Below are 25,457 nucleotides of genomic sequence, written 5' to 3'. Positions count from 1 at the left end.
TGGGTGTGGTTAGCGCCGGTAACAAATCACTTTAAGTTCACATGCTGCGGCTTAGCCAATGAGGTGGCTGCATTTGCAGTTAAGGCAGTTTGTAGCGCGAGGGAGCTCACGCTGACATTTAAAAAAGGGACCGTTTAGTCAGTAATCAGTTGAGGAGAGGGACAGAGAGAACAGTGAGGAGAGGCAGTTGTAGGAGATAGTCCGCTTACTTTTTCATAGGAGTATGTCACAGCTTCAGAGTCTGCAGTTCACATGTTGCTAGGCAACCAGTGAGGCTGTGAGAAGTACGACAGTTAAGATTAAGGCAGTTGAGAGGAACAGTTTCGGCAGTTGTAAGTTGAGGGGAGGACTGGCAAGGAGTGAGTTATACTGTAAGTTAGTGAGCTAGGAATTAGGATGAAGTTAGTAACTTATAAGTTATTAATATAGAAGATAGTAACTTATAAGTTAGTGAGTGAGATAGTAAATTAATAAATTAGTGACAGTTGGACCAGTGAGTACCAGGGACTGCTAAAGGAAGACTGCCTGGGAACCCAGCCCCTGGGAGGCACATACAAGACCAAGAGAATAGAAGTAAGCCCTTCCTGAGTGATATTTAGGCTGAAGCAGTATTTTGGGATGCAGTGTGCTAGAAGCTAGGACGCCCAAAAGATGTGTGGTGGACTAGATGCCAAGACTGATCCAGAAGTACTTACTTGAATGGGAGGGGGCACCAAGGGAACTTGTCCCGAAGAGAGCATTAGACAGGGAACCTGTCTAATGAGGTATTGTGCTCTATAAGATAATAATTGATCCTGTGCAAGCCTGGAGCTGGTGTGTGCCTATCAATAAAATACCTGTGAGTTGCAAAAGATTCTGGCGCCCTATTTCTTATCTTGTCCTCCAACCCACCAACTACCCTCCATAACAGCGAAGGCCTGAACCTGCCAACGGGAACCCTGAGATCACAGGTAACTGACCAAGGAGCTGACACTCTAATCCCATCGGGAGCAGAGCAGGACTTTGTTCACACATACACTGGCGACACACTTTATTCGAGCTCGGCTAGTCCCACGAATTCGGGTATACCCGGGTGTATTGAGGTTTGTGACTGTTTTCTGCCCGAGTGCATTGAGTTATTTTCCGGCAGGGATTGAAGCATTTTATTCCCGTTGGCTGCAATACTGCACAGTACATATATATATACTGCATTACAATTCATGAAAAGCCGCCCATCAGCCAGGCATGAACCCAGGCTGGGAAGGCAAATACAACGGGGCTTGTCAGAGGTGAGGAGCGGCGCATTCCAGGTATCTGCCAGGTACATACCGGGTATTTGCTCGAATAAAGTGTGTCGGTGCAGTACACACTACCCCTACTGCCGAGGGGGGAGGGGGGGTTACAGTTATCTCCTGTTCTATTGTCTAGATTTCAGTTACACACTAGGCAAGCACTGCTTTGTGTGTGTGTGTGTGTGTGTGTGTGTGTGTGTGTGTGTGTGTGTGTGTATATATATATATATATATATATATATATATATATATATATATATATACTCATGCACTTGTGGATATATTTTTGTGGTTCAAAATTCAGTTTCTATTTTAGGGTTAGATTAGCATGTTCTGTAAAACTGCTGAGACCAGGTGGCGCTGGCGGGAATAACACCGGAATAAGAGATGAATGGGCCCAGTGCACAGACAGTAGATAAAGGACCTTCAAGAATTACTAATTGTTTTGTTCTTTGTTCTAGAAACTTTCTCTTCATACTAACAAGCCATGTAAAGGTTAATTTGTAGTTGGAAAAAAGCTACATCACGCCTGTTGGAGAATAGACTGTGCAGAACAGAAACTACTAAACATGTCACTGCTATTAGTTTGTTTCCAGGAGGAACTGGCCAATTAAACCAGACTTTTGAAGTAACATGAAGGCCATCATATTGTCTTGGTAATCTGGTTCGAGGCAGGGCCTTCGACAGGGGTTGGACCTCCCTCCTGCGCCTAGCTGGAAGTTGTGCCCCCCTCCCCCCCACCCACCCCCTGAAGTTGGGACAAACTACCATATCCGCACCCAGGACCAATGTTCTACCGCAGGCTTTCCAGCCCCAAGGTAAAATGTTGTGTGTATATGTATATTGTGTGGGTATTGTGGTGTGTGGGTGGTATTGTGTGGGTATTGTGCTGTGTGTTTGTGTGTGTGTGGGGGGGTAGGTAGTGTGTGGATACTGTGGTGTGGGAGGGTATGGTATGGATACTGTGGTGTGGGAGGGTATGGTGTTAATATTGTGGTGTGGGGGAGTATTGTGTGAGTGTTGTGTTGTGGGGAGTATCGTAGGGGTGGAATAGTGTGGGTAATATGGGAGGGGTGCATGTGTGTGTCCGCTGGGGTGTGGTGGGCAGTGAGATGGAGAGAATGGAGCAGTGAGAGGAGTTAGTGAGGTGAATGAGGGAGATAGTGGAGGTTGAGGAGTGAGAGGTAGAGCGTAAGACAGGGAGAGGGATAGTGAGAGGTGGGGTAATAGCGGTGGGTGAGAGAGCGAGGATGTGTGTAAGAGAAAGAGGGGGGCCACCACCAACAGGGGGGGACCTGGTGGAAACTCCCAGGCCAATGAAGAGATGACTTACTGCTGCAGCTTAAGCAGGTTTCTTTACTTACTTGGGATGAATGGACACGCCTTCGAAGTTCCCATCAGCAGTGGATGTGAGGACTGCGGTATACATTTTCATGTTCTGTTTATTGGGCAGGAACCAATCGAAGTTGGAGGCCAGAGCGATGCTGTACCACTTCCCTACAATCTAGAACCATAGGTCCATTAGAGGGAAAATTCTTATAATCCCGTCATTTACCTTCATCAGATTTCAGAGACATCAATGACCTGATACAACGCGCTTTAGTGCAGTTGGCGTGTAGCCTTTTCCCATCCACATTTTTAACCCCCTGAGTGCATAGCAATGTGTCTAAGACCCGTCTGGTTCTCAAGGTGTTTCATGTAGTTACATAACCATTGTAGTACAGGTACCAACAAAGCGCAGTGGAGAATCAGGCTAGTTATTGCTCTTCTGACTGCAGGACAGCACTACACCTACCAATAGCAAAGATCTATTTGAAGGATTTTGTATTTCTTTGATAAATACAGTTGATGTTTTTGCTGGAGTTCTGCTTACAAATACCCCATGTGGCAGACTCCTCATTATAAACGGCACAATCCCATGCACAGCTGCAGAGCTAGTCTGAACTTTACATGGATTGAACTATATCTCCATTCTGCCATATTTTCAATGTTCTCTATACTATGTGCAAAGTTAACGAGATATATACATTTAGAGCTGCAATCCATGCTGCTCTTTTACATGATCACAGCATAAAGATCCCGCAGGGCTGGTTCATACTATTTTTGCTCCGGTATCTTTCCCCAGAAAAAGTTATAGTTTTTTTCTTCGGAAATTATTTATTTATTTTTGTCCGGGGTAAACAAGCGAGGTACCGGGTCCCCCTCAATAGCCAGCCATGGCATCACTGGGAAATGTCATGGAAGAAAATTTCTACTTAACAACTCATCAAGCATTGCCCCTTATTTATCTATGTTACCAGTATTGCACCCAGGCTGCCCAATTCGCCAAATCCTACTTCTATGTAGCGAGCGGATACATGTAGAGTACCGCACGCACCCATTGCACAAACAGTGTTGGGTCAAGCTCCTATTTGTATAGAAGTGTTATTCCATAGGCAGTGCAAGCTGCCTATCCAGCAGAGGCTGCCCTGCCTACTATATATAGATATAGATATATCATATCAAATTTTAACTTTTGGGCACATTCAAATGTCTTACACAGGTCTGCAACTCTACTTTTCACCATTATCATCTAGGATACAGTGCTTCCACTGCAGCAAGGGATTCTGGGAAATGACATGCATGTGAGCACACAGTGCCACCTGTTGTCTTAAAGCCATAATTACATGATGCCCTTAAGCGAATGCTTGCTGTTTTAATCACATCATGAGTCACCTTTTCACCCTCCATAACCTAAAGAATGTGTGGTGAAGACCTACTCAAGTCTTAAATTGCAAAGCCAGTACAGTACAATCAACCTCACACTGATAAGACCCACAAGGTCGAAACAGCCTGTCTGTGAGTGGGTTCACTGGCTTTGCATCTCATCCCAGGCTATGTTTAAAAGCTACACAGATTCCCAACAAGCTCTGAGAAACCCCAACCATTACCACATAATATATATATATATATACATATAAGTGTCAAAAGGAGTGCTAGTGGGCGTGGTTATATGTATACAACAAAAATGCCCAAAGCTACTTCCAATGTGACAAAAAAAACACTGTGTAATACCTGTATATCTATTGTAAAAAGGGTCATTTAGTTTAACCCTTTGGCCAATGCGTCTTAAGCCTACTGCCACTTACAAGGCATGACTTGTTAACTGTGTGCAGCTGCTCTCAGTTGCTTATGGGAGGGTAGTGCCCCCCCTCCCCCCCAAGGTTTAAGCTTGCCCCACCCCACTTTCCAAGTTGGCAGGCCAGTTTCATTTTGCCAAGTTACGACAGATCCAATGTGATTATTCTTCCTGTAATTATACAGGTAAATAAGAATTTTAACCCAGGTGAGTTTTAGGACCTGCTACGGTCATGCCTTGTAAGTGGCAGCAGGCTTAAAACGCTTTGGCCACAGGGTTAAACTAAATTACCCTTATTACAAGAGATATATAGGTATTCCACTGTGTATTTTTGTCATATTGGAAGTAGATTTGGGCATTTTTGTTTTTTGTTGTATGTGTTTAAAAGCTGTGTTTAAAACAGCTAGCATTGGCTTAAGAGAGTCATTTAATTATGGCTTTAAGACAAAAGGTGGCACTGTGTGCTCATTTGCATGTCATTTCCCAGAATCCCTTGCTGCAATGGAAGCACTGTATGCTAGGTGATAATGGCGAAAAGAAGGGTCTAAGACATGTGAATGTGTTCACAAGTAATATTTGTATATGTTATATCTATATATATATCTATATATATATATATAGTAGGCAGGGCAGCCTCTGCTGGATAGGCAGCTTGCACTGCCTATGGAATAACACTTCTATACAAAATAGGAGCTTGACACAACACTGTTTGTGCAATGGGTGCGTGTGGTACTCTATGTGTATCCGCTCGCTACATACAAGCAGGATTGGGCGAATTGGGCAGCCTGGGTGCAATACTGGTTACATAGATAAATTGGGGGCAATGCATGACGTGTCTGCATGAGTTGTTAAGTAGCAATGTTCTCCCATGACATTTGCCAGTGATGCCATGGCTGGCTATTGAGGGGGACCCGGTACCTCGCTTGTTTACCCCAGACAAAAATAACAATGCCCGAAGGAAAAAACTATAACTTTTTCGGGGGAAAGATCCCGGAGCTAAAATAGTATGAACCTGCCCGGCGGGATCTTTATGCTGTGATCATGTAAAAGAGCAGCATGGATTGCAGCTCTAAATGTATATATCTCGTTAGCTTTGCACATAGTATACAGAACATTGAAAATATGGCTGCATGGAGATATAGTTCAATCCATGTAAAGTTCAGACTAGCTCTGCAGCTGTGCATGGGATTGTGCCGTTTATAATGAGGAGTCTGCCACATGGGGTATTTGTAAGCAGAACGCCAGCAAAAACATCAACTGTATTTATCAAAGAAATACAAAATCCTTCAAATAGATCTTTGCTATTGGTAGGTGTAGTGCTGTCATGCAGTCAGAAGAGCAATAACTAGCCTGATTCACCACTGCGCTTTGTTGGTACCTGTACTACAATGGCTATGTAACTACATGTAACACCTTGAGAACCAGAGGGGTCTTAGACACATTGCTATGCACTCAGGGGGTTAAAAATGTGGGAGGGAAAAGGGTGAAAAGATGACTCAAGTTGTGATTAAAACAGCAAGCATTCGCTTAAGGGCATCATGTAATTATGGCTTTAAGACAAAAGGTGGCAGTGTGTGCTCATTTGCATGTAATTTCCCAGAATCCCTTGCTGCAGTGGAAGCACTGTATGCTAGGTGATAATGGCGAAAATCAGGGTTGCAGACCTGTCTAAGACATGTGAATATGCTCACAAGTGATCTTTTGTATGCTATATGCTAGGGGTGTGCAAAACTGAGGGCTGGGGTGTGCGAGATTAACTGAGGGGGTGTGGGGTTTACAGAGGTCCCATGCTCTTCCCGAAGGCACTTAAATTAAGTGCCGGGGAAACGGCGCAGACCTCTGTAAACATTACTTACATCTGGAGATGCGTTGGCATGGCAACGCAGCGTCGAATGATGCCGCAGGGTCATGTGACATCACGTTGCTATGGCAACGTGCCGTCATGACGCCCAGACACAGGGAACCGTGATAATTATGGGGGAGGGGGGCGCGCGAAGAGCAGGACAGCCAGCTGTGGGGCGCAGGGGAAAAAGATTGCGCTCCCCTGCTATATGCTATACGGTGGAGGGTTTTTAGTCACCTTTTCACCCACCATAACCTAAATAATGTGTTATATAGATATCGATATATATATATATAACTATATATCTATATACACATATATATGTGATACCATCAGGTATCTAGCTGCAGGAACAGTGCCTTATGTGTGCTTTCCAGCTCACACAGAGTTAATCCTCCCTGGATTGGCTGTGGCAGCTGCTGATTTATTAATCAGGATGGACTCCCTCAGTGAAACAGGAAGTGTTTAAGGCATACACAGAGTGATGCCATGTGAGAGAGCCATGCTGAGGGTCACATAGTGAGAGACTGTTTTCCCCAGAGAGGGGGATGGGATAGAAGTGCCCCCAGATGCGGAAGCTGGTTAAAGAGGACATACAGAGGAGAGTTTCTCTGGGCTCACGTGGGGCCGAGTTCCCCTAAGAAGGAAAGGACACAAGATTGTGCTGAAGCAGGGACGTCTTCTCTATAAAAACTAAGATAAGCAAAACCCTTACTATTGCATGCAGAGACTGTGTTACATTGTTACATACGCCAGGGCATGTTTTGGCTTGGGAACAAGCTTAGCTGACCATGCAGTTTTCGAGGGCGAAAGCTACGGTGTAGTTAGCTTTCCCTAATGGGAATAGGAGTTTATTTTATTATTTGGTATTCTTAAAGGGATGGTGGGCTTGTTGGTATATGATTTAATCCCTGTAAATAAACCGCTGATTAGAAAATACAGTGTATCCGGCCTTAAATTGGGATAAAAGAGACTGCAACGTGGTGTGGGTATCACAATATATATTGGATATATATATTGGAGGGACAGTGTAGGCAATGCAAGACACTGCTCTGCCAATCCACCTTTTATATGTGTATCATATAAACAGTTCAGACACCATTTGTATATACAATAGTATAGAGTATGTAGGGTCGTCCACCCATTCCATAGACCTTTCATTAATACTTCTCCCTGTCCACTAACTCACCTCAGCTTGCAGTACTTACTTTATCATCCTGGAAGTCTGGTTGAACGGGAATATCAGACTGGGCACACACGGCACACAAGGCAAACAGGGCCACCAAGCCCAAACTAAGCAGAAGTCCCTTCATGGTTCAATCTTGGTCCCAGGTACCAGTATTATGATGTTTCCTCCTGTGTATGTGAGCAACACACTGAACCCTAACCACTTTTATACAGAACTGGATAACACAGTTAGACAATCACACAGTTGGGACCAGATCATGTGGCTTAGAGGCTGGCTTTGGCAAGTGCAAGCATTACCCCTCTGTGCCCCCACACAGTTGAGCTGCAGAGCCAGAGAACATTATGGAATGTACCCAGAGGGCAGGGGAGGAACCAGGAACAAGGGAGGAGGGGGGGGGGATGTTGTGATTAGTTTTGTTGGGGAAGAAGGGTATGTCATCGGTTGTTTAACCAGTCCAGCTGTGAAACACATTGGGGCCGATAAGTGATAAGTGTTTATAAGTGCGATACATGCCTTTATAGCGCAATACTGCCTGCTGCGCGGTTCACAAAGCAGTGATAACAGTGCAGAATCGCGCTATAAAGGCTTTTTATTATCAATAAACAGTCAGTGATAAAAAAAGTTGAACGATCTGCCCAAAAATGGCAAATCCGCCGTTTTTTGCCAGTAAGCCCTATTCACAAAGCAGTGATAACTGAATCGTACTGTAAAAGCTCACCATTTCTGTTCACAAGCTATAACGGCTGGCGCAAAAGAGATGGAGACATCCATAAAAGCATTATTTTTTTTCTGCACACCATTAATACAAGAGGCTGGCAGGGATCTCAGGGTGGTCCCCACTTGTGTCTGAGGGCCCTCTAGTGGTCCCCGCTGGTGTCTGGGGGCCCTCGGGTGGTCCACGTAGGTGTCTGGGGGTACTCAGTGGTCCCATTGGGTGTCTGGGGGCCCTCGGGTTGTCCCTGCGGGTGTCTGGGGGCTGCGACTGGTCCCCGTGGGTGCCTGGGCGCCCTCGGGTGGTCCCCGCGGTTGTCTGAGGGCCCTCAGGTGGTCCCCACGGGTGGCCCCGTGGGTGTTCAGGGGCCCTCGGGTGGTCCATTCAGGTGGTCTCCACGGGGGTCCTTGGGTGGTTCCCACGAGTGTCCGGGGGTCCTCGGATGGTCCTGCGTGTATCCGGGGGTCTTCGCTGGCCTGCGGTACCAATCCTGTACCTTAAAAAAAATCTATACAGACATTAAAATAAATACATCTCCCCCCCACTACCAATACATACAGTAATGGACAAAATAACTATTATCCAGATATGGATAAACATTAGCCAGCCAGCATAAATAAAGTAAATAAACCTTTCTACTTATCCCTGCCATCATGAAGGGCGTCCTCATCAGCATACTGCAGGGCCATGTCCTCTGTTGCCAGAAATAATACAATCTAATGGCCCCTAACCCCTTAATCACCTTAGCAGTTAATAACTGCTATAGTAATTAAGGAGTTAACACACCCTGCCCCGCTACCCACCCAGAGGCCTAATCACCCACCCAGAGGCCCAATAGGAGGTCATGTCATTTTAAGGGATGATGTCACATCCTTTTGGACTAATGTAACCTATCACATGGTACAGCAACCAATGGTATTGTCTTCAATCCCATTGACTGGATATAGCCATGTGGTTTTAAGGATGTGAGGTACCTCCCTTGGAGAAGCCAAATCCTTACCAAAATAACAAAGAGGCAGGCACATCATACAGCGACCAATCAGAATGGAGCTGTACCATCTCACCATAAAATGTGACGTCCCAGGCCATATATAAGGCCTTTACATCTCATTTTACCTCAAGAAGCCGACGAGACAACATCATGTTGTGAATTTACCATGAGGCTCTGGATTGACAGATGAAGATAGAAGACGGTGATACAAGATAAAAGAAAGATGAATTTTGTTACCTGTTCCGGATCTTCAAGGTGGATGGCGTTGGATTGATTTTGATGACGTTGTGATACGAGAGATTGCAGAATCGCTGGGATTCGGAGGGCCAATGCTTCTAAAGGTAAGAAAAATATTGAATGTATGTAATTTTATTTTTACAGGTTTCTTGATTAGTCTTCTGTATTTTCATGTTTTTAATTGCCCATTGACAGATAATGTATTAATCTGTGCCCTTTTAGGGTACAGATCAATACAGTAACAGCCAATTAATTTTTTGGCAAATGCTTTTTTCTATTTATTGTTGTTTTTAAGTTTTCTGTTTATTGTTTGACTTAAATTGTTTGTAATTTTGATGGCTTTTTTTTATTTATTTTTCCGATTGTTTAGCGTTTTTAATTAATTATTTATTTATTTTGTTGGCTACTGGTTTTAATTGCTGTGTTGGCTAGTTGTTGGGGTTAGGGGCCATCACCCCATACCGGGGCCTGTATCTCGGGAAGTAGGAAGCCCCCGGGGCTGAAACCAATGCGGTTCAGCTCAAGTGACCTCCTGCTCATGTACACTATTATTAAAATCTATATTTTTACTATACGATCGCCTGTAAGAGCTGTGCATGGAGACGCAGCGTCTCCATGCAACTTTTACAGGCTGCATTTATAGAATTATTGGCACGATAGCACTGATACAAAAAACAGGTTGCACAATAGTGTCTTTTTTTATCGGCCTTAAAAAAATGGCCTTCACGTCTTAGTGAATCCCGCTCTTGGCTTCATGTTTTAAAGCGTGATTAAAAAAATCAGATTCGGACACAACAGCACTGATTTTATCACTGCTTTGTGAATCGCCCCATTAACTACTAGCTTGTGGTAAGAAAGACATTCTGATTACGTATTTACAGAATATTCTGTTCTGTTGACTTTTGGGTTCTGAGCAGGTTGCCTTCCTGAGCCTAGGTTAACTGGAACTGTGAGGTCCCTATGCCCCTTAACCTCCTCTAATTGTATTTGCAGTGAGCATACATAACTATACAATAGTTATGGATTCCGGAGCGGACCACCAGCAACACCCGATGGGATGTGGCGGTGAGAGAACTCACGACATCGCACACCATACACTGTTGAGTTTAATGCTTTTATACATCGTACACATTGTGAGTGCGATTCTTACACCTTTTTTTACATATAAAGTTTTATTTTTGGTCTGCACAATGGTCCCTCTCTCTTTTCTATATTGAGGTACCAACTACCTGACTCCAGCATTTAAGAACATAATGCCATGTGGTTGTGAATCAGCCCGTTCAAGCTCAGGCGGCGTGCGCTCGTGCACAGACACATACTGGTATGCTCTCCCAAACTAGGCACTTTGGGAGACAAAAAAAATTGAGATTGATGCACAGTCAGCTGAGGTAAGTGCACACAGAACACAGCCACACACAGCCATACACACACATACAAAGCTATACACTGACACACCCAAACTTATTACACACACAAATACCCCCGATCGATGCCCCCCGCTCCCGCTTGCAAAATTAGACAGGACACCCTGCGCTCATGCTTAGAGAGTTGATGACGTCACTGCTCTGCAGCATGAGTGCGGTCAGTGCCAGCGGGAACGCAGCCTAAGAGAGGAAAAACAGATTTAGCTGACTAGCAAAACCCAGTATTAAAGTATGTAATGGCTAAGAATGACACTGTTAAATAACATTGTTGCTATCTGCACCATTATTTCTATCATAGTTGCGGGTAGCGGCCTTGTGTTTTGGGACATTAGCACAGACTGTTCTATTCAGTGTTATTTCTAGGACCTTTGTATACATCAGCAAAGTCCGAGCTGCCATTTCTCTATATCACTGCCTGACCTATCCCTCTAATCTCACTATACTTTACAAACAAATTGTATTGCGTTTGACCCAGAGACTTTGCCACCGGGAGTTCTGGCTCTGGGACTCTAAATCCTAAAATGACTTTTGTCATTCTAGCCGAACACGTGTATATTTCTATCCAGCATTTGCTAATTGAACATTCTAGTATGTGTAACCATGAAATAAAATTCTGCAGACATTGTGATAACCTTTATATTCCATATGATGTGTTATAGCAGTTGGTAAACTGTTTGGGCTGGAAGCAGAGCGGAATGTCACCTTTTGGATATGAGAGAAAAAATTCAGAGAGAGTTATCTTTTTTGCTTGTTGGTTTAGGGGAACTCATAGCTCTTCAAGTCTGTTATCTGTAGGACCTCCTGTATAAGCCATGGTTAAAGAGCCTGTCCCCCTCAGGGCCTGACTGCACAAGAAAAGGATATGGGGTCTGCAACCTCTAGGTTTCCTAACTTTAGTAGTGGGGAACAAAGCAAACAAAAAGGGCAACAGGATTGTCACCTCTAGGTCTCAATAGCTCACAGGTTTAGCTCACTCATGGACTTCGCTATTTGGGGGGAGACGAGTTTGCTTTTATGATTTGGTTCCTCAGAGGAAGGAAAGGCACAGGGAATACGAATATAACACTGTTGGGACTTTAGCCCAGATTTACCAATAGATGTTAATCTGTAAAACCTCTTGCAGCTTTAAATTAATAACCTAAAAGGTGCCTTATGGTTTCGCACCACTTGGTGAAGGTGGCCCATAATGTGTTATGGCCCTATATATGAATTATATTGTCCTGTTACCCTAGAACAACCCTCCTCAGTCACATCTGCCGGGGCCCAGCGGCAGAGAGGGGTGGTAGGGGGAGAGATGGGGGACTGAGAGGTAAAGAGGGTGGGAGAGGACACTAGTTCTAAAGAGGAGTGGGACAATAGTGAGCGCATTGGCAAGAAGACCCCCCTATGCACATCCACTTGTCACCCACTACCCCGTCCATGTCACTCTCTCCCCCTCACCCCCCATACATCTTCCACCCTCACATCATGTGTTAGACTGCCCTAGTGAATGTTATTTGCAATGTGTGGCCCCTGTAGCTCGCCACTGACATCAGAAAGTGGATCGGAAGCTGAGTGACATGCCCATTGTGTGCTCATTTGCATGGTACTACCCAGAATCCTTGTGTGAAGCTGAACAGCCGTATGACGTGACAATGGCGTGCTTGAATCAGGTACCTGTTGAAGACAATCAGGGTTCTGTATCTGCAGAAGTTTGACAAGAAAGTTGCATTTGATGCAAACACTCAAGGGAGGTTTTTTGTTTTCTCACTGTTCCTGCACAGCACTAATATTGTCAGTTTGATACAAACTACTCAAATAAATGGTACAATTTGCTTATTTTCACCACAAAAAGAAATATTATTTATTTTGTTATTAAAACGAAACTGTCCTCCTGAGCCTTTCCATTTACATCCAGGCCGGCGTGATCTCACCTGGGGGCTTCTGAAAAACAAAAGCGATCGTTAGAAAGAAAATCTGGATGTGCGTCATAGACCCCAAATGTAACATTGTCCCAGGTTAGAATGTTCTGTGGATTGTCAATACATTCTCTGTGTGCTCACAAATTGTGTCCATTTAGGCTGTTTGTTAATACGTATTGAAACATTATGCACACAATTGTACTGAGAAGACAAAGCTTCTCTTTTCTTTCATATTTAATACTTGGGTGACGCAGTACTGTACATAGATTAGAGAGAAGAGAATTCACCATGAAAGAGAACCTAGGAAGATGGAAATCTTTGCCCTGAAAAACTTTGATCAGGGGTGCGCAAACTTTCCCAATAAACAGTCAGTGATAAAAAAAGTTGATCGATCTGCCCAAAAATGGCAAATCCGCCGTTTTTTGCCAGTAAGCACTATTCACAAAGCAGTGAAAACTGAATCGTACTGTAAAAGCTCACCATTTCTGTTCACAAGCTATAACGGCTGGCGCAAAAGAGATGGAGACATCCATAAAAGCATTATTTTTTTTCTGCACACCATTAATACAAGAGGCTGGCAGGGATCTCTGGGTGGTCCCCACTTGTGTCTGAGGGCCCTCGGGTGGTCCCCGCTGGTGTCTGGGAGCCCTCGGGTGGTCCACGTAGGTGTCTGGGAGTACTCAGTGGTCCCATTGGGTGTCTGGGGGCCCTCGGGTTGTCCCTGCGGGTGTCTGGGGGCTGCGACTGGTCCCCGTGGGTGCCTTGGCACCCTCGGGTGGTACCCGCGGTTGTCTGAGGGCCCTCAGGTGGTCCCCACGGGTGGCCCCGTGGGTGTTCAGGGGCCCTCGGGTGGTCCATTCAGGTGTATGGGGGCCCTCGGGTGGTCCTCACAGGTGATCTCCACGGGGCTCCTTGGGTGGTTCCCACGAGTGTCCGGGGGTCCTCGGATGGTCCTGCGTGTATCCGGGGGTCTTCGCTGGCCTGCGGTACCAATCCTGTACCTTAAAAAAAATCTATACAGACATTAAAATAAATACATCTCCCCCCCCCCTACCAATACATACAGTAATGGACAAAATAACTATTATCCAGATATGGATAAACATTAGCCAGCCAGCATAAATAAAGTAAATAAACCTTTCTACTTACCCCTGCCATCATGAAGGGCGTCCTCATCAGCATACTGCAGGGCCATGTCCTCTGTTGCCAGAAATAATACAATCTAATGGCCCCTAACCCCTTAATCACCTTAGCAGTTAATAACTGCTATAGTAATTAAGGAGTTAACACACCCTGCCCCGCTACCCACCTAATCACCCACCCAGAGGCCCAATAGGAGGTGATGTCATTTTAAGGGATGATGTCACATCCTTTTGGACTAATGTAACCTATCACATGGTACAGCAACCAATGGTATTGTCTTCAATCCCATTGACTGTAATACCATGGGATATAGCCATGTGGTTTTAAGGATGTGAGGTACCTCCCTTGGAGAAGCCAAATCCTTACCAAAATAACAAAGAGGCAGGCACATCATACGGCGACCAATCAGAATGGAGCTGTACCATCTCACCATAAAATGTGAGGTCCCAGGCCATATATAAAGCCTTTACATCTCATTTTACCTCAAGAAGCCGACGAGACAACATCATGTTGTGAATTTACCATGAGGCTCTGGATTGACAGATGAAGATAGAAGACGGTGATACAAGATAAAAGAAAGATGAATTTTGTTACCTGTTCCGGATCTTCAAGGTGGATGGCGTTGGATTGATTTTGATGACGTTGTGATACGAGAGATTGCAGAATCGCTGGGATTCGGAGGGCCAATGCTTCTAAAGGTAAGAAAAATATTGAATGTATGTAATTTTATTTTTACAGGTTTCTTGATTAGTCTTCTGTATTTTCATGTTTTTAATTGCCCATTGACAGATAATGTATTAATCTGTGCCCTTTTAGGGTACAGATCAATACAGTAACAGCCAATTAATTTTTTGGCAAATGCTTTTTTCTATTTATTGTTGTTTTTAAGTTTTCTGTTTATTGTTTGGCTTAAATTGTTTGTAATTTTGATGGCTTGTTTTTATTTATTTTTACGATTGTTTAGCGTTTTTAATTAATTATTTATTTATTTTGTTGGCTACTGGTTTTAATTGGTGTGTTGGCTAGTTGTTGGGGTTAGGGGCCATCACCCCATACCGGGGCCTGTATCTCGGGAAGTAGGAAGCCCCCGGGGCTGAAACCAATGCGGTTCAGCTCAAGTGACCTCCTGCTCATGTACACTATTATTAAAATCTATATTTTTACTATACGATCGCCTGTAAGAGCCGTGCATGGAGACGCAGCGTCTCCATGCAACTTTTACAGGCTGCATTTATAGAATTATTGGCACGATAGCACTGATACAAAAAACAGGTTGCACAATAGTGTCTTTTTTTATCGGCCTTAAAAAATGGCCTTCACGTCTTAGTGAATCCCGCTTTTGGCTTCATGTTTTAAAGTGTGATTAAAAAAATCAGATTCGGACACAACAGCACTGATTTTATCACTGCTTTGTGAATCACCCCATTAACTACTAGCTTGTGGTAACAAAGACTTTCTGATTACGTATTTACAGAATATTCTGTTCTGTTGACTTTTGGGTTCTGAGCAGGTTGCCTTCCTGAGCCTAGGTTAACTGGAACTGTGAGGTCCCTATGCCCCTTAACCTCCTCTAATTGTATTTGCAGTGAACATACATAACTATACAATAGTTATGGATTCCGGAGCGGACCACCAGCAACACCCGATGGGACGTGGCGGTGAGAGAACTCACGACATCGCACACCATACACTGTTGTGTTTAATGCTTTTAAACATCGTACACATTGTGAGTGCGATTCTTATACCTTTTTTTACATATAAAGTTTTATTTTTGATCTGCACAATGGTCCCTCTCTCTTTTCTATATTGAGGTACCAACTACCTGACTCCAGCATTTAAGAACATAATGCCATGATTTTGGATACGCCCATATAACCCTACCACACTGTGAGTAGGCACCACATAAGGGACACGTTTTCTTGTAATTCACATTTTCAATTCATCTACATTTAGATATTTCTGTGTGTTCTTTTTCGGGGTTGAATTTCTCCTATCCTCCCCCTGGATTTTGAAGAATATGGACCAGCGAAGACCGTCCCTATCAGAGGTTCAGAGCAGGGGGTTACAACCATGTATTTTCATTATATTTTTTTCTACACAACACGATTGCTGATCACTTATTCACCTTGCATTATATAAAGTCACGAATTTGTCACTTGATTATCTACACCTATCACATTGGTGAGTGGGAGCGCCTATTTTATCACCTCATTGTTTGCATATGGTCAAAGAACCACACAAATAAAGTAGCTCATTAAAAGATTGCTGCATATTTGCACAGATCTGGCAGAACATACTGAGCTTTGCATATTAAATTAACCCAAATACTGTATGTGCCTGTGTATGCGCTCTGCAAATACATTTCAGTGGCTGCACTTATCCAATGTGTAATGGAGGCGTCAACAAAAAGCGTAGGTTTTCTGCGCCACATTGTGTTTTTATTGAACTCTCTCAGTATTTGCGGTTGGATGGCGTAGCAGAATGGGCGCTAAGTGCCCCCTCTCCCACTTTAGTTGTCAGTGCAGTATGTGCTGTGTGCACTTTCTTTCTCCCTGATGCTGGCGCAGTGGTGCCCGATGTTGGTCACATCTCCTGGGCTCTGCAGTTTCATTTGTCACTATCACCCACACTGCACCCAGCAGGTACCTGCCAACTCTTTGGCCTAAAGTGGCCCTGGTGTCAGTCTGCGCCCTGTCCTGGTGGTGGCAGGCGGCTTTGGGTTGCTCCCTTGATTTCTGTAAAGGATGTTCTGTGGAGTCATTGAGGAGTTCCTGAGCTTTGGCTAATTCTTCCTCACTAGATGTAAGGCTGCGTCCCCGCTGGCACTGGGCGCTCTTGGCACTCAGTGCTTGACGCGTTCACTTATGTGGTTGTGAATCAGCCCGTTCAAGCTCAGGCGGCGTGCGCTCGTGCACAGACACATACTGGTATGCTCTCCCAAGCTAGGCACTTGGGGAGACAATAAAAATTGAGATTGATGCACAGTCAGCTGAGGTAAGTGCACACAGAACACAGCCACACACAGCCATACACACACACATACAAAGCTATACACTGACACACCCAAACTTATTACACCCACAAATACCCCCGATCGATGCCCCCCGCTCCCGCTTGCAAAATTAGACAGGACACCCTGCGCTCATGCTTAGAGAGTTGATGACGTCACTGCTCTGCAGCATGAGTGCGGTCAGTGCCAGCGGGAACGCAGCCTAAGAGAGGAAAAACAGATTTAGCTGACTAGCAAAACCCAGTATTAAAGTATGTAATGGCTAAGAATGACACTGTTAAATAACATTGTTGCTATCTGCACCATTCTTTCTATCATAGTTGCGGGTAGCAGCCTTGTGTTTTGAGACATTAGCACAGATTGTTCTATTCAGTGTTATTTCTAGGACCTTTGTATACATCAGCAAAGTCCGAGCTGCCATTTCTCTATATCACTGCCTGACCTATCCCTCTAATCTCACTATACTTTACAAACAAATTGTATTGCGTTTGACCCAGAGACTTTGCCACCGGGAGTTCTGGCTCTGGGACTCTAAATCCTAAAATGACTTTTGTCATTCTAGCCGAACACGTGTATATTTCTATCCAGCATTTGCTAATTGAACATTCTAGTATGTGTAACCATGAAATAAAATTCTGCAGACATTGTGATAACCTTTATATTCCATATGATGTGTTATAGCAGTTGGTAAACTGTTTGGGCTGGAAGCAGAGCGGAATGTCACCTTTTGGATATGAGAGAAAAAATTCAGAGAGAGTTATCTTTTTTGCTTGTTGGTTTAGGGGAACTCATAGCTCTTCAAGTCTGTTATCTGTAGGACCTCCTGTCTAAGCCATGGTTAAAGAGCCTGTCCCCCTCAGGGCCTGACTGCACAAGAAAAGGATATGGGGTCTGCAACCTCTAGGTTTCATAACTTTAGTAGTGGGGAACAAAGCAAACAAAAAGGGCAACAGGATTGTCACCTCTAGGTCTCAATAGCTCACAGGTTTAGCTCACTCATGGACTTCGCTATTTGGGGGGAGACGAGTTTGCTTTTATGATTTGGTTCCTCAGAGGAAGGAAAGGCACAGGGAATACGAATATATCACTGTTGGGACTTTAGCCCAGATTTACCAATAGATGTTAATCTGTAAAACCTCTTGCAGCTTTAAATTAATAACCTAAAAGGTGCCTTATGGTTTCGCACCACTTAGTGAAGGTGGCCCATAATGTGTTATGGCCCTATATATGAATTATATTGTCCTGTCACCCTAGAACAACCCTCCTCAGTCATATCTGCCGGGGCCCAGCGGCAGAGAGGGGTGGTAGGGGGAGAGATAGGGGGACTGAGAGGTAAAGAGGGAGAGAAGAGAGTTCACCATGAAAGAGAACCTAGGGAGATGGAAATCTTTGCCCTGAAAACTTTGATCAGGGGTGCGCAAACTTTCCCTGCTGCGCCCCCCTGCCTGCTCTCCCCCTGCCTGCTCTCCCCCTCTGCTTGCGCCCCTCTACTTACCTTGTCTTCAGCGTGAAATGACACCTCAGGTTCACGTGGCAACATGACGTCACGTGATCCTGGGGCATCATTTGAAGCCGACATGGTAAGGGACGTTGGAAACTAACATAACTAGACGGACACCTGAGTGTTTGGTTACAATTAGAAGCCCACGCGATTGACATTGTGGTATCAACCTCACACCCTCATCTGCACACCATAGCTACCATCGTGAGTAGAGATTAACTCTACAGCAGTCATTCACCTGACCTCTATTAACTATCTGTGTGCTGTATATACTCACCAATGATTTAGATGGTAACTATCCCTGATCGCTACACTTGCGACTGTCCCCCGTTACATTCACATTTTAATTGGTTTTAAGTTAGTTTAGAGCGTGCGCTTTATGTTGTTTGTCCAGCTATATACTAATAAATGATTTGTTATTTTTGCCATATGGCGTTTTAGTGGCAATTGTCCTCTCACAATGTTGGGAGCAATTGCATACCTGTACCGAATGGTTGACTGAACCACATTTATATATTTGGTATTTACACCTTGTAATTCACTCCTAGCCTTGTGTGCAGCCAATGAGGATCTTTGAGGAAGATTCTATGCCTCCTTTGTATGTCTTCATATGCAATGCAGTCTGAAAAATAATGAGAATGTGTGAATGTCCTGTATCGCTCTGGGGGAGGTGTCGATAAGCTGTTGAATGTCCTTCTGCTATGCTTTGTGAGGGGGGAAGGTGCAACTTTGCCAGTCCGAGTGTGCAGGATAATACACTGTAGTTCAAAGACATCATTTGAACAGTTTTACAATACAATAAAGGTTCAATGCAGTACATACTGTAAATAACATGGATGTGTGTCTGAGATATTTCCATAAGCAGTATGCAAAGCAGACCAAGCCTAGCAAAATGTGAAGGTTTTCAAAAGTGTAACCCCCCCCCCTATGCCACCTCATACACATATACAGTCGAAATAAAAAGTTAGTGATTTTAAGAATATAAAAATTGATCAAATATTAAAAACATGCATACAAGACGATATTAGAGTCATACAGGACAATTTTTTCTCTCTAAAATAATTGCTAGGAAAAAATTACTGTAAAACACACTAATGCATTTTAACAGTAATAATGTATTTACAGTACATACTGTACAGTAAAGAAAACAAAAATACTTACTCTGTTGTGACTGTGGGACTCTGCTTTACACCTTTTGCCTTACAATGGGCATGATAACTGTGTGAAAGCGTGAATATAAAAAATACAAGTTAGGATTGAATATTAACAGAATAACGAGTGAGTTTGTTGGCATACAGGTGCACATAGGAGACAGCTTATTGTATTTTATTGTATGTCTTTATTTATATAGATCCATAAATGTACATAGCTTATAAACAAAGCTCTCTGGCATATAATACATTTAAACCCCAATACTAATGCTCACGCCCCCTTTATGGGGTGGTTTGTACGTCATAGAAAATAATTGAAATGTATAATAAAAAACAAATGAAACTGAGAAAGTCAGCTAAAATCATTATTCAAGCTCAGTAACCTTTTCCCTATATTAAGCATCTGGGTGTTTGTGTATTCTGTAAGGGGGTGAATGTGAGAAATGATTTCTATCTATGATTCCACCAGACACTTGAATGTTGAGAAGTCAATTCTAACTCTAATCCCACTTCTCAAGGCTGTACGCACCCTCCTTTCTTCTGCAGCCGGGCTGGCCAGGGCTGGTATCAACAATGTGCTGAGAGCGAAACATTCTTTCAAACCCAATCTGTGCATTCATGCTTCATGTAGACAAATCAAAATGGATGACACACAAAACAGAACACATCAAAATGGATGACAGACTGGGACAAGAACACATCAAAATGGCTGTGAACAAAATGGCTGCTTATATGTGAACAAAATGGCTGCTTAGATCCCAGTGCTGTTTGCTTGATGCCACCTATGTCACTTTCTCAGTCCCCCCTTTTTATTCTTAAAACACTACTTTTGAGAATTACTGATATGATATTAGTCCAAGACACACATTGTATTTTGGGGTGCTCCATCATCTGATAGTGCTCGTTGGTTTACATCAGAGGAAGAGGGTGTCATGGCAACTTGTGAAGGGTTATAATATACACAAATAACTGGGTTGAATTGAACATGACTTAGATATAATAAATATAGTTTATTCCTTAAAGAAGGTGAACACACAGGATTATACAAATAACATACAAGAATATAAACTTAGTTAGGGTTGGGCAATGAAGCAATCAGGTACAGGATTGGCAATTCATTCAGTCAGCAGGAATTCAAGTAGATGTAATAACGAAGACCCCACGAAGACAAGGGGTATAGGGCTGACACTGGTTTAAATGGGATTCCAGTCCTATTCTCTAGCATTTGGTGCCAGACATTGGGTGACAATTATCTGCACCCAATCCCTCCTTAGTAATAAGGGAGGGGGGGGAGAGGTGGAGTAACCCCGCTCAGCCACTAGGATATGAGAGTAAGGACTGGAGAGGGTGCTATCAGGGATAAAGATATGTACTGAGAAACAAGGAAAGGATCCCACAAGATGCACTCACTGGGGGTAGAGCTCAAAATAAATAAATTTTATTAATGATAACAAGAAAAAAACAATCTAATTAAAACCTGATATCCTGGCGCATGTTTAGGCACAGCGGAGTGTGGAATGCTTGATATAAGTCTATGCCTGGGTATTAACACTGTATGAGTGATCCAGGATAAGGACTAGTAGCTCGTTCATAGCCTGGTGTTGGTAATGATAGTATAGAAGGTGACAGGTTGGTAGTCTATATGTGTAGCTCCAAATATAGTCCAAATATAGTCACAGTGACATAAGGACAAACAGTAGTGGTCGTTTGTCAACCTTCTAAAGTCAGAGGTAGTGAGTCATTCACTCCCCATACCTCATGGTATATGACAAGTAGTGCCAAGGGTTAAACACCTGTACCATTTATCCATGAATATCAGACACCAAGCACAATGTTCATATATAATTATCCCTGATTATGCTGCAGTCATGATGTTGCTAAGCAGGTAATAACAAATGTTTGCTCAAAAAACGACTTTTGTTCTGCTGCATGTGGGTATGAAGGGGTTAACCAATTGTCCCACTTTATCATGGATGTTAAGCAAGCTGTAGTGATCGCTTAGGCAGCTTTCTGGAGTCAGAGACAATGATTCATTTACTCCCCATAGCTCAGAGTGTGTATCAAAAAGTGCCAGGAGGTAAACAGTTAACCTACTTGGCCAAAGATACCAGTCAGGCAGTAATGATCGTGTGTGTATAGCAGTGTTAATACCCAGGCATAGACTTATATCAAGCATTCCACACTCCGCTGTGCCTAAACATGCGCCAGGATATCAGGTTTTAATTAGATTGTTTTTTTCTTGTTATCATTAATAAAATTTATTTATTTTGAGCTCTACCCCCAGTGAGTGCATCTTGTGGGATCCTTTCCTTGTTTCTCAGCCCAATCCCTCCTTGCCAGCTAACGTGGGAAGCAGTATTGGGTCATGCCCCCAGTTAGTTGGCACATGCGCACTTCTGGCCCTTGGGGTCTCATTTCTCTAACCCCACACTAAAGACAGGGTACCTAAAAGTCTACCAGGCATGTACAGTATCTGGCCAGGAAACCAATTGTCTGTAAGTGTGAACTATGGCACTTACAGACAACTCAGGCTTTGCGTTTCTCCGCCCTATTTTACACAATCAGAGTGGTCAAGCCTTTGATCAGGGGGGCTCTTGTAGACAAAGGGTCGCCCTCCTGAACATTAACATAAAGCAGGGCTAGTAACTTTCCCGGGCTTTTATACCAGCCTTGCAAAACCGTATATTCTTTAATATCTACATATATTAAAATAATCCGTTCGGCTGGGTTGAAACTTGCCAGACCCTCATCCTAGAGGGGACTCTCCATGGTGGCCAAGTTTCAGCTCGCTGGGACCGACAGAACCGGAGATACACAATTACAGTTTTAAAAGCACATTTTCCAAAGAGGCTTTTTCCTGCCATGCAAGTCAATGGCAGAAACCCAAACTTTACAATTACCCTGACTCCATTCTTTTGCTCCGAGAGGGTCAGTATTTGCCATGCAATCCTGCCGGAACTAGGACTACATGGTGACCGAATCCCAGCCCTCTAGGTTGAACAGAACCAGAGTTATGGGCTCCAGGTTTCTGCTCATTCTGACTTAGCTGTTTTTACTCACGGCTTTTACCTCCGCCATTAGAGTCTATGGTGCGACCCTTATAGCGAGCGCGACCCTTTACCGGGGTCATTAACTCTCAAACCCGGTTGGGGTCGAGTGAGGGGGTTACTAGGGTCTAGGGGCAAAATAATTTTATTCCTGGATGCCCTAGAACCTAAGTTTTCCACGCCAATTGAACATGAACTTGACCGGGGAGTGATCAAAACTCTCTTCAAGACAATGTTTTCACTTTTGCGGTCTACGGTTTAGATGGCTGCCAACCCGTTCCTGGAGGTCTGAGTCGAGGAATCCCCATTGATTGATCGGGCGCCACCTGCAGGTCTTCTACGAAACCAGGCCCAAATCGCCGGAAACTCCATAGGATTACATGGAGCTGCAATGGCGACCTATGGAGAAACTGCAAAATGGAGCCTGCAAAGGCGGGAAAAGAGAAAAAAGGGCTATAATCACTAAACTAACATTAACCCTTTCCCTCCCGGATGGATCCCAGTGTTAGTGTTGGTGCAGACACTGGAATGGGGAAAACACATTGTCACAGGGGAATACACATTTGGTGCTGAAGAAGGGGCATAAACACAGTACTGGAAATCTTTCCCGTTAAACCCTCGTTTCCCAGGTGAGAGCAGAGGGTGGCTAAATGGGGTGTAACCCCTTTAATACCGGGCCAAACCCCCTCTCCCATGACAGAGGGTGCCTGCCCTTTGCTGTCATAGTCTCGTATGGCACTGCGGCCAGAATGTCTTGCAGAGTTTGATCACTGCCATTGGTATCTTCTTTCTTCAGGGGACTGCTTCTGTTAGCATCTACAAAAAGTGGAGTCAGAGTGGAAGAAGGGGTAGCACATTTTTGGATCATACCTTTGCAGCAAGTGACACACATATATGACAACAAGTACCCAGTGATCCAAGCCATCCGCCAAGCCTCAAAGGATCCCATTCAGTGACAGCTGCCTCTCTATGTCTTTCTTGAATCTCTTCTATATTGTCTAGTTCATGCTGCACTTTGCCACTCTGATCTTGGATAAAAACAACACAACATTGTTCTTTAATTAGGGCACATACACCTACTTTTGAGGCCAAAACATAGTCTAAGGCCATTCTGTTTTGTAGGGCCATAGTCTATTTTAAACCTGCTCTTGGCTTAGTGATTCAATCACTGTACAGTAGTTGTGTAATTGAGAACATCATCTAGTACATCTACAAGTACATTGAGTCTGTCATATTGCAACCCAACTCCTACATTTGGAAATAAATTAGCCCAAAACTGTTCTTTCCATAAACCACTTTTAAGCCCTGTAGTATTGGGTGTTTCACTCTTGTTTCTGAGACGCCCTGTAGGTAGTTCTTTGGTGATAGTAAAAGCAGGGACCACTTTTCCTAAATAACAAGACCCTATCCATTTACAAGGTAGTACTCTATATGCCCATTTCCCACAGAGCCAAATATACTCCATGGGGTAGACTAAATTTCTACATCCGCAAAAAATTGTGTCTGCTGAGAAAGATGTGTTTTCAGCTATGTATCTCGTGGCTGCCTCTTGTATCGCTCTGTATTGTGTCAGATTTAGTGTACAGTTATCTATGCATTTGTACCAATAGGAAATTGGCCCTTGTTCTTTATTTACATGTATTCCTAGTTGGAAATAAGTCTCATTGGTAGGAGGGAGCACTTGACCTATGGGACGTTGCCGGTATTGCTGCTTATGTAACAACCTCCAATTGGGATTGTATTCATCAAGGGTACCCTGTTATATTTTCTGGAGAATTTTCCTTTCAACATTTCGGGTAATCGTGGAATTTCATTAACTGCAGGTGTTAACTCTTCATGAGTCTAAGGGATGCCAATCCACGGTGATTCCTGGTTATGAGGCACATACCCACATACCCAGCAAGATTCGTGAATACCAGATCTATTGTACACTGTTCTACATGTGTCCAAAAACATATTGTCTTTTTCCCAAGGGGTTAAATGTAGGTCTCACTTATCTCGGAGGTGTAACGGTAGACTTAGTGATGTTTGTGGGTGAGATGGTGCTTACTGTAGTGTTGCCTGGGACATGGGAATTGGTATCTGCGAAATACAGGGAACAGAGAAAAATTGTATTAATGACAAGGCTCCGCAGAGCATTCCCACTACAATTTTGTCATCTCTCTGCGGGCGATACTTTCGCAGGCCCAATGATGCATACATCCTAAATTCTAACTTAAACACACTCTAAAGAATAAAAATATTATTGAGTCCTAAAAGAAAGGAAAATACAATTGTTGTGATAAGACCCGGCCTTGCCTGGAGTCTTATTCCCCCAGGGGTTAACGTTCAGGGTTTATTTTGCCCTTCAAAACGCTAACTTGACGCGGCTGTGGGTAGTGCTGGGACAAGCTTCACGTGCGTAACATGGATCCAGGAAGAGATCTCTGCCACTTTAAGTGCTGTATTGGTGGTGAGTAGTACTTTAATGGGCCTTTCCATCAGGGATGAAGAGCGTTCTTGCATAGAAAATGCTTGACCATTACCCAATCGCCTTCATTGAGATGATGCTGCTTTGTGTTCTCCTTGGTAGACTGTAGTTTTTGTACCTGAGAGTGGAGAGACTTAAGAGATTTCATTAATCTCACACAATACACACTGATTAAATCATCAGTGAGAGCATGATCATTCAACATTAATGCTAATGTGCCAGCACTAACCATTGGCCTACACGTTATAATTTAATGTAATTTAGTTTTGCCTTGTGGAGTACTTCTGATTGACATAAGCGCTAAAGGGAGCGCACCCGGCCATTGCAATTTAGTTTCAAACACGAATGTTGCTAATTTTATTCTTTAGGTCCCCATTAGTCCTCTCAACTTTCCCTTGCGCTCTGAGGATGGTATGGGCAGTGTAAATGATAGATAATACTTAGAACCT

The 25,457-nt window shown here is 43.7% G+C and overlaps 3 protein-coding genes and 1 long non-coding RNA gene across 6 annotated transcripts in view; 1 reads left to right on the top strand and 3 right to left on the bottom strand.

Moving 5' to 3' along the window:
• Positions 1-7,618, bottom strand: part of LOC142472219 (lipocalin-like) — a 28,251-nt gene extending 20,633 nt beyond the window's left edge. The window contains exons 1-2 of the mRNA XM_075579111.1: positions 7,441-7,618; positions 2,636-2,775 (exon numbers count right to left, since the gene is read on the bottom strand). Coding sequence (XP_075435226.1) covers positions 2,636-2,775; positions 7,441-7,545 — 245 coding nt within the window. The 5' untranslated portion in view covers positions 7,546-7,618. The remainder of the gene's footprint in view (positions 1-2,635; positions 2,776-7,440) is intronic.
• The window catches only part of C8G (complement C8 gamma chain), a 251,962-nt gene that overhangs the window by 30,743 nt on the left and 195,762 nt on the right, over positions 1-25,457 (bottom strand). The window lies entirely within an intron of this gene.
• LOC142472217 (lipocalin-like) overlaps positions 1-25,457 on the bottom strand; it is a 225,673-nt gene that overhangs the window by 162,245 nt on the left and 37,971 nt on the right. The gene's annotated exons all lie outside the window — the stretch shown is intronic.
• Positions 200-15,707, top strand: LOC142472225 (uncharacterized). Of its 3 annotated transcripts, none has more exons than XR_012789631.1 (3): positions 200-950; positions 1,857-2,089; positions 6,773-7,567. It is a non-coding gene; the product is annotated as an uncharacterized LOC142472225 (long non-coding RNA). The 3 variants fall into 3 exon arrangements; XR_012789630.1 differs by lacking the exon at positions 6,773-7,567 and adding an exon at positions 10,355-12,022 and having other exon boundaries at positions 201-950; XR_012789629.1 differs by lacking the exon at positions 6,773-7,567 and adding an exon at positions 15,416-15,707 and having other exon boundaries at positions 202-950.

This window comes from Ascaphus truei, chromosome 21 (assembly GCF_040206685.1).
Source record: "Ascaphus truei isolate aAscTru1 chromosome 21, aAscTru1.hap1, whole genome shotgun sequence".
NCBI classification, from domain to species: Eukaryota; Metazoa; Chordata; class Amphibia; order Anura; family Ascaphidae; genus Ascaphus; species Ascaphus truei.
The sequence above is the reverse complement of the archived record's forward strand: the minus strand, read 5'-3'. Positions and strand labels throughout refer to the sequence as shown.